Consider the following 9,123-nt stretch of genomic DNA (forward strand, 5'->3'; position numbering starts at 1 on the left):
CTCGTCGCTTCCCCCCTCCCTCCCCTCTACCGCGCAGGCGCAACGGCGGCCCGTCTGCGTATCCCGCGTCGGGCCGGACCGCCCGCCCCGGGGGCGGTGTTTGCGCTCCATGCGTATTTTACGTAGCGCCTGCCCCGCCGCCGGCTCCTTCCGTACTCCAAGTGCGCGGCGCGGCGCCCCGCTAACGCACGGCGCTCCGCAAAGTCTGCCCGGCCGCCTCCCGCCTTACGCAAATCGCGTATGTCCAGACCACCCACCTGTGGCAACGCTACAACTGCCGCCCCCTCCCCGCGGGCACCCAGGCCTCGCAGCGCCCCGACGGCGGCCGGGGGAAGGGCCCCAGGTTAGTCCCGCAGCCTGCGAGGCGCCGGCCTCCGCCCTCGCTGCCTCCACACACACACACACACACACACACACCCGCGGTGCTGCCACCTCGCGTGAAGCCGGGCGCGAGTGGGGCCGCCCGCCTGCCTTTGTGTGGTGGCGGTGGCCGCGAGGTAGGTGCCCCGCGGGTGGCAGCTCCGCGCGAAGCCGGGAGGGCCGGGGTGAAGCAGGCCTCGCCGCCTCACGCTCGCCCCCGGGGCAGCGCTCCACGTGCCCTCGGCTCTTGAGGACAAGTGCGAAGGGGACGCCTTGTCCTGCTGCGCCGCGCCGAGGGGACGCTCGGCCCGCAGGTTGGCTTCGCCGTGAGGTGAGCGGTGCTGAGCTGCGGCCGGTGGCAGCCTCTAAAAGCCTGTGGGTCATCGAGAAGCGGAGCCCGGACAGCGCCGGCAGCGGGTGAGCGGCGCTGCTCGTGAGGACAAGCGCGACAAGGAGCGAGGGGCTGCGCTGGTGGCTCAGTGACCAGGCAGCTGCGAGGTCTTGCTCACGCCTGTGAGGAGGACCTTGGCCGGCGAGCGGCGGCCAGGACGAGGTTCAGTTTGTCAGGTCTCTGAAGAACCATAATCGAAGGCGACTCTTAACCGGCTCCGCGTCGCTAGGAACCAGTGCGAAGGCCGCCCCGTTGTGTTGGTGTTTACAAGCGGTACAGGATAGGGAAAAAGAAGATGTCAGGTCGTCGTGTCGCCGCGGCATGTGACAGGCGGCAGCTGCCAAGGGGCATGGGCAGCATGGCAGCGCCCCTCCTCGACCCGCGTCCGCTTCGACTGCCGTTTCTTGAGGCTGACGTGAGTAGGACTTTGGGGCGGGTGGCGGCGTGCTGTCGGGACGGGCTCTCAGCCTGCCCCGACCAGGAAGCGTGGCAGTGAGCGCAGCGGGGAGGCGGGCAGCACGGAGCAGCAGCGCTGCCAGCCAGCTCCACAGCCCGTTACTCGCCCCCGGTGCCCGCACACCCGCTGAAGCACCACCTCGACGCTTCCCGGGGCCGGGGCACAAAAGAATCCCGGCTGCCAGCCGCTTCCTATGACCCCCAGGGCGGGCCGGGGGCTGCACGGGCCCTATGGGGAGAGGTTGGGGATGGAGGAACGGGGGTGGGGGGGGGGGGGTGCTGGGGGTCCCCCCCGGAGCTCCGCGCCCGGCCCCTCCCCGCCGCTCGGGGGCTCCCTGCGGGCGTCACGCGTCACGTGACCGGGGGGGGGGGGGGGCGCGCCGTGACGCCGCCGCGCTTGTCTCGCCGCAGAGCCGCCTCCCATCGATGTGCGGGCGCTCGATGCAGCAGCCCTCGCGCCGCAGCGTCCTGCGGGCCCGGCCGCCGCCGCCGCCTCCTCCCCTACCGCCGCCGCCCATCGATGCGCTCCGCGCTCCGGTCGCCATCTTAGGGGCAGAGCGAGGGAGGCAGAAGGAAGGGTCGGTAGGTACCGGGCCGCTCCCTGCACACACACACACACGCACACACCGGGTCGTGTTGCCCCCCACCCACCCTAGAAGCCGCCCGGCCCTTGCAGCCCCGCCGGGGCTCAGCGCCCTCCCCGCCCTCATTCAGAGCCGCTGCCCCACGCCCCCTCCAGGGCCGGGTATCGCCCCCCCCAGGCCGGGGCTCGGGGCTGGCCGGGCGGGCAGCGGCTGCGGGCCGGGAACCTCCAGGGGGTGCCGGGCTCGGCGCTGTGACTGCCCTGCATGGCCCTCCGTGATCGCCTCCCGAGCTCCGCCCGCCCGGCTCCACCTGCCCGCCCGTGCCAGCACGAGGGATACCCGCAGAATGAATTCGAACTAATAGCCTATCTTTTCCCTCCACAACGTTATTTTTGTTGTTGCTCCTTAGTGCAGCTCGCATTCCGTGTATTGGCCAGATTTTCATTTCTGCAGTAAATGAGCTCACCAGTTTTCTCCCATTTTCTTTCATTTCTCAGTCTCTGAATCTAACCTGAACTAAGCAAATACTAAATATCTCTGCACCACAATTCATCACATGCGTTTTACTTAAAGCTTTTAATTGTGTCATGCGTCTCTATCATATATAATTTTTCTTGTTCTTTTATATTTCAGGCCCCTCCGAGGCACTCCTTGCTCACAATGTATAGAACAAAAGTCAGCTTGAAAGACCGTCAGCAACTTTATAAATTGATAATTAGTCAGCTACTATATGATGGATACATAAATATTGCCAATGGCTTAATAAATGAGATAAAACCACAATCAGTCTGTGCACCATCTGAACAACTGCTGCACCTGATTAAATTAGGTAAGGTGGGGGAAAAAAATGAGCATAAAAGTCCAGTATCTAAATCCTTAGATTAAATCCATGTGAATTAAGGTTTTAGTGTTACTGACGATACATGTTTTATACTAAGCTTATTTCTAGTAATACCACAAAGTTTTTGTATATTTAGATGCAGCCTTTGTCTACGTGTTTTACTTTTTTTATGGTGCATTCCAGTTCTATGTTTCATTCTTGAGTGTGCATTGATAGCAAAACAGGTCACTGAACGTTGTCAGAACTGGCCATCTTCATTAGCTTCTATATACCACTCTCAAGAAAATAAGCTTCACGGTCTGGGGTCTCAGCAAAGGTATTGCCTCTTCTCTCCCTATACCTTTCTCTCTGAAAGTACATCTGTGCAGCACGCAGTAGTCAGAATTCCTGAGCTGCTGTAGAAACAAGCTGTCTAGGTTATTCGAAGAGGCTTAGCCATGACAGCATGTCTTCTCTGTATTGTAACTGAACTGGTTCTGCTGCTTCAACTAGTTGATTTACATGAGTATAAATAGGTGAAGCATTGTGTCTGTCTGAAATGATCATGCTAGACTCGCAGATTGTAGATGAAAGCAGCAAAAACTTTTCTGTTGAAGTTGGTAACAGCAGTTAGGCACATAGCTGAAAAATTGCATGTCCTGTGTTGGTACGACTTCCAATGCTGAACTGTCTTTGTCCTGTAGACAGAATCTATCCTGCAAAACAAAAAAATTCTGTGGAGTGGGTGTGAAGTAATAATTTCCATTAGCAATGCTAGGATAGTAGTTTGTGGGGTGGAGTTTTCTCCTTTGATGCAGTAAAATGGAAAGAAGAGTAATTGGTAAATGCTTCTATTTTTTTATTTTAAATGTCATGTAATAGCATTGGGGCTTGCTTCTCGCTTCTATAAGAAGTTGACTATAGTCCAGTCTATGACTTCTGTAAGTGACTGATATTAAGTACTGTTAGGTACGCATATGATGTTCATGGTTGTATTTTCACAGTTAAGTTTAACAGAGCTGCGCTCAGCTTTGATATAGCCAAACTACCTTGCTTTCATCATGAATATTGCTGTACAACTAAACCTGTTCCACTAGCTTAGCCTTGTTCAGCATGGGCTGTCTCTTAAAGCCTGACTGCTGTAGCTGTTAAAGTCTATAGCACAGATCTGGACGTAGCATGTCTGTCTAAAGAGGAGGTGAACCTGGTTTACGAGTGTCAAATTCTCTTTTCAGGAATGGAAAATGATGACAGTGCTGTTCAGTATGCAATTGGACGGTCGGACACAGTAGCTCCAGGCACAGGAATCGACTTAGAATTTGATGCAGATGTACAGACCATGTCTCCTGAGGCTTCTGAATATGAGACTTGTTACGTCACATCTCATAAGGGACCATGTCGTGTGGCTACGTATAGCAGAGATGGGCAGTTAATAGCTACAGGATCTGCCGATGCCTCAATAAAAATTCTTGATACAGAGAGAATGCTGGCTAAAAGTGCTATGCCTATTGAGGTAAAATGTGACTTGAATCGTAGCCACTTCGTGAATTCTTGAGCTGCTGTCTGGGTTTCATGCAACGTCTGTGCCTTGTGGCTGGCTCAGTGAGTTGGACTTAATGTCTGTCTCACCCTATTTCCTTTCCAGCAGTGGTTTATAAAGTACCCTTGAAGAAAAGAAAGAAGACATAGAGAAAATATACTTGTGTGACTTCTTGCAGCAGCCTGGAGATCTGAGCCAGAAATAGCTTCTCATAGTTGTTGATAATTGCTGTGCTGTGTAAACACAGCTTGTCTTTGAACCCTCTTCTGGCCTCTGCAGCATCCAGTGGCTGTTTCAGTACTGGTTCCCAGAACGCATATTTATTTGCTTTATTTTTTCTCCCGATAACACTTACCAGGCAACAATTCAAAAGTGTAGTTTTTCAGAATATACACAACATTCTCAGTAGTATTCTGTATGAGTGAAAGTTGCTGTTTTCCCTGTTGGTACACCTTCCCTTAATTCTTTTGGCAATATAATATTTTGATTTGGACCCTTCATGAAGAAGGTGATACATTTTCTTGCATCAGTTTACTGCTGCTGATACTAGTTCATTCTTGAGCGAGTCCATTGACCTTTGTAAAGATACGGGGATGTTATCTGATAATCAAGTATAAAATCTGCATTACCTGTCAAAAGCATGTCCCTTCTAATGCTAACTTGTTCCATGTTGCAGGTCATGATGAATGAGACAGCACAGCAAAACATGGAAAATCATCCTGTTATTCGGACTCTGTATGATCATGTGGATGAAGTTACATGTTTAGCTTTTCACCCAACAGAACAGATCCTTGCATCTGGTTCAAGGGACTACACACTTAAGTTGTTTGACTATTCAAAGCCTTCTGCCAAAAGAGCCTTCAAATATATACAGGTTAGATACTGTCATCCAGTTCAGAACAACCAAAGCTTGTGTGTAATTACTGAGCTATCAGTGAGCTGAATTGCATCCGTGTATGTAGGTGGTTAGGTGTGTAGGAGTATGTAGCTAACAAAATTTGCAGACGTGCCATTTTCTGTGTTAAGAGTCTGCATAACGGATACGTATACTTACAGTCTTTGACTCTTGTGTCTGCTTTTTGTTAATCTAGACCTAATCTAATATGGGTGACTTTGAAGTCAGTTACGTTATCGTGGTTCTAGAGACGAGTTTGGGATTATGTGGTGGTTTGACGGGCTGACAAAACCTTCTGCTACTGTTGTGCAATATCCCAAAAATAAATGGGCACAGCAAGCTGCTCTAGGAAAAAAACTGTGGTATATTTAAGTGTAGGCTGTCACAAGCTTTTTAATGCTATATAGAGCATTTTCCATTTTGCTGAAATACATCATGTCATGCTAATTGATAGTGTAACTAATTTTTAGCACTTTAATGCCACCAAAACTGACACATTTTAGCTTTTTATTTTTTATTTTTTTTAATAAACTTACACCAATTATGTATTTTTGATCAAACAGGAAGCAGAGATGTTACGCTCAATCTCTTTTCACCCTTCGGGAGATTTCATTCTTGTTGGTACCCAGCACCCAACTTTACGACTTTATGATATCAATACTTTCCAGTGTTTTGTGTCTTGCAATCCTCAAGATCAGCACACAGATGCCATTTGTTCAGTAAATTACAATGCAAGTGCAAACATGTATGTGACAGGAAGTAAGGATGGATGCATCAAACTGTGGGACGGTGTTTCAAATCGCTGTATCACTACTTTTGAGAAGGCGCATGATGGAGCTGAAGTCTGTTCAGCTATTTTTTCCAAAAATTCAAAGTATATCTTGTCAAGTGGAAAAGACTCTGTAGCTAAACTATGGGAGATATCCACTGGTCGAACACTGGTCAAATACACAGGTATGTATGTGGCAGGTGACCTTCCAAGTACCTTCTTTTTCAGCTACTGACCAAGGGGGCAGTGGTGGTGTTGTCTGAAAGATTAAGTCTGTTATATAGCTATAATCCTTAAAGGTAAGGGGAGACAGCTTCTTTGAAGATAAATTGCCCCATATTTTTTAAAACGTTTCATGTAAACTACATCAAGAAGAAAAGCTGTGTCACTTTCAACCTGCTGAGTCTTAAGTAGAATTTTGGAGGCTTCTCTACCAGCATTATGCCATTGCTTTTGGAGGGGAGCGATTGCTAAGCTAGGGAAAAAGAAATCGAAATGTGAATCCCCTAAAGTTTAGAACACTTGTGCAGAAGGTTTTGTTCCTTAGTTTTTCTTTAATGTGTTCTAGAAATGATGAGTATTTGGAGGGAAGGTGGAAGACCTCATTGCTTTTCTTGCTGATGATCATCTTTATTCTTGGGCTTGTCAGTTTATACTGCACCCTTGGTCTAGCAAAAAAAAATACATATATAAAAAAAAAAAGTAAGGATCAAAAGTAATGCATAATCCTTTTTGGGATAGAGTAGGCCTCTTGCCTGAGGAGTACCATGGACTGCAGGGGAATAAAATCCACATTGGGGCAGTTAACAATTAGACTCTTGGGTAAATAAATGGTTCAAGTAAACCATGGCAATATTCTGAAAAATGTTTGCAGCCGTACTTTTTTGAAGGATGAAATTATGCACGAGGTAGCCACACTTCCAGCATGCTGACAATACCACGCTTTGATCTCAGCAGGACTTGGGAAATTATGAAAGATGGAAACTGCATGCAATAGCAGTTACGTGACTGGGGAAGCTTTACGGTGAAGCAGCTGTGTGCTTAAGTACTGGGTGTTGTACCATGACAGAGGAGTGGATGCTGAAAATTTTTTGTTTCAGCTTTTGGGATCTGTGCAGTCCTTGTACACTAGCAGTATTTTTGCTCTCAACCAGCAGGGTGCAGCACCTCCTTAATAAACCCTTGCAAAATACAAGGTAGAAAGTAGGTCTATTCCTTGGAAAATAAATGCCTGCATCTGAAACACGTTTTATTTGAAGGGGGGGCAAAGGTATGGCCAAGGTAGGTCACACAATATGCCATATGATATTCAAAAGGAAAATTATTGATAACGAGGATCTCTGTCTCCTGCTACCTGTGATCTTTCTGGCTAGTTACAATTGTAAGCCTCATACAAAAGATGTAAGGTAAAACTGCTTTTTAAAGCTTACTGTTTGAACTCATACTGAGTGGTTGGACTTGATTGCCACAACTGGAGTGCTTCATCCTTCCGTCCTCTAAATTCTAGGATACACACTATATAGCTACAAAAGAATATCTGTAATTGATTTAGTTGTTCTACATGGAAGTTGTATAATAACAGAGAAAATAAGGCTTCTTTTAATAGTCTGCAGCAATTAGTAGATACAGGAGGTTTGCAAATTTCCTAAAAGAGATCCTATTTGAGTTAATATTTTCCTGCATATATTTAGGAGCTGGTTTGAGTGGACGGCAAGTACACAGAACACAAGCTGTCTTCAACCACACAGAAGACTACGTGCTGCTTCCAGATGAAAGGACCATAAGTCTCTGCTGCTGGGATTCAAGAACTGCTGAACGGAGAAATCTTCTTTCTCTTGGGCATAACAGCATTGTTCGCTGTATTGTCCATTCTCCTACCAATCCTGGCTTCATGACCTGCAGCGATGACTACAGGGCTAGATTTTGGTACAGAAGGTCAACAACAGACTAAGGACACTTTTATAAAACAGTGATTATCCAGATTCATTATATCATCTTGTATTGATTGTACTGCCAACAGATGCCTAGATGAGAGCCACGCTGTGTCTGTTTTCTTGTCGTTTTTTTAATTCTGTCAAACGTGGCAGAAAAATCGTGGAACACCAGGATGAAGTTTTGCCCCACGCTAATTTTTTATTAGTGTGTGGGACATTAATTTTTGTAAGTCATCTCTAATTTTACTCAAGGAGTTGGGGTGCGGAATAAAATGATCCTTGCAGGAAGGATTGTATTCTCCCATCTTTCTGAATCCTGCAAAAGATAATGTGACTAGATCTTGCTCAAACTGGGCAGTAAGAGCCAGTTTTGCTCTGCATTGTATCTGTGCAATCCCACTGAAGTCTGTTTAAAGAATGGATTACACAAGTAACAGCAGAACTTGGCAAATATTTTAATGAAGCCTTAAGCCGTCTTCAGTAAAGCTCTGTTTTGTATCTTTTAGTCTTCTTTTTTCCTCCAGTTCGCCAAGTGGACCTTTGATTCTGAGCCAGTCTTGTGCTATAAGAATTCGAAACACAATTTTAAACTGTTTAGATGAATTCAAGCAATGGTGTTCTAGTTCTGATATTAAAACTCAGAATTGAAATCTTGTCTTCTTTGGAATTTATCTTAACAAGTGTAATCTCAAATTCAAGGAATATCTACATTGCAACTATAAAATGGGGCAGTGCTGCAGCACATGAAAATGAGAATAATTTGATATAGACACCTTCAGTAACCCCTCAAAAAAATAAACTTGTGCATATTAATTTTCATATATGTACCTCAGAAATTTCACTTTGCTTCATTTTACTTAGAAATTTTGTTATATAGCACTTGAATGATTTTTTTTTAGTTCAAAAACCCAGACTCACTATTTCTTATCTCTAACAATGCAAGTTTCCCAGACCCATACTCAATACAGATCCTTAAAAAAATCTGAGCTTAAACCTTATGTAAGTTTGAAAATTCACTACATATTCTTACAGATATGTTATTATCTGGCCTGTGCAGTTTTAAGTGTGTTCATTCAAGTATTCTGCCTGCAGCTTAGTGAAACAGTACTTCTGAGCTTCGTGTGTGAGAACCTTCCTTTGGCCATAAGCTCAGCACTTGCTTTCATTAGGATCTTTAAGGTTATTTTGTTACTGCTGGATTGAGCATTGCCACTGATTAAGTGTCTTGTTTAAGGGTTGATGAGGGTTACAGGTTTTGTCTGTATTTAAATAAAGATTACCTTTTTTAAAAGTTGTTTAATATATAAAGAAGGAAATGTAATTTTATTTTCTGTGTAACAAAGGACAAATCAAATGCCGGAAGGATATGATCTG

At 46.4% G+C, this 9,123-nt stretch overlaps 1 protein-coding gene across 2 annotated transcripts; it reads left to right on the forward strand.

Moving 5' to 3' along the window:
• The first annotated feature begins 103 nt into the window (after window positions 1-103).
• On the forward strand, window positions 104-8,399 carry CSTF1 (cleavage stimulation factor subunit 1). 2 transcript variants are annotated; one of them, XM_068700650.1, is made up of 7 exons: window positions 105-1,166; window positions 1,619-1,789; window positions 2,425-2,620; window positions 3,847-4,124; window positions 4,828-5,025; window positions 5,610-6,000; window positions 7,507-8,399. In XM_068700650.1, exons 1-7 carry the CDS (start codon window positions 1,047-1,049, stop codon window positions 7,764-7,766), a joined length of 1,614 nt encoding a protein of 537 aa, XP_068556751.1. In that variant the 5' UTR covers window positions 105-1,046; the 3' UTR covers window positions 7,767-8,399. The 2 variants fall into 2 exon arrangements, with proteins under 2 accessions (XP_068556753.1, XP_068556751.1); XM_068700652.1 differs by lacking the exon at window positions 1,619-1,789 and having other exon boundaries at window positions 104-1,166.
• Window positions 8,400-9,123: the final 724 nt, after the last annotated feature.

This window comes from Anas acuta, chromosome 16 (assembly GCF_963932015.1).
Source record: "Anas acuta chromosome 16, bAnaAcu1.1, whole genome shotgun sequence".
In the NCBI taxonomy this organism is placed as follows: domain Eukaryota; kingdom Metazoa; phylum Chordata; class Aves; order Anseriformes; family Anatidae; genus Anas; species Anas acuta.

Coding starts and splice junctions, on each gene's coding strand:
- CSTF1 (XM_068700650.1), top strand. CDS start 1,047: ATGTCAGGTCGTCGTGTCGCCGCGGCATGTGACAGGCGGCAGCTGCCA. Junction 1,167..1,618: donor TGCCGTTTCTTGAGGCTGAC/GTGAGTAGGACT, acceptor GTCTCGCCGCAG/AGCCGCCTCCCATCGATGTG. Junction 5,026..5,609: donor GAGCCTTCAAATATATACAG/GTTAGATACTGT, acceptor TTGATCAAACAG/GAAGCAGAGATGTTACGCTC.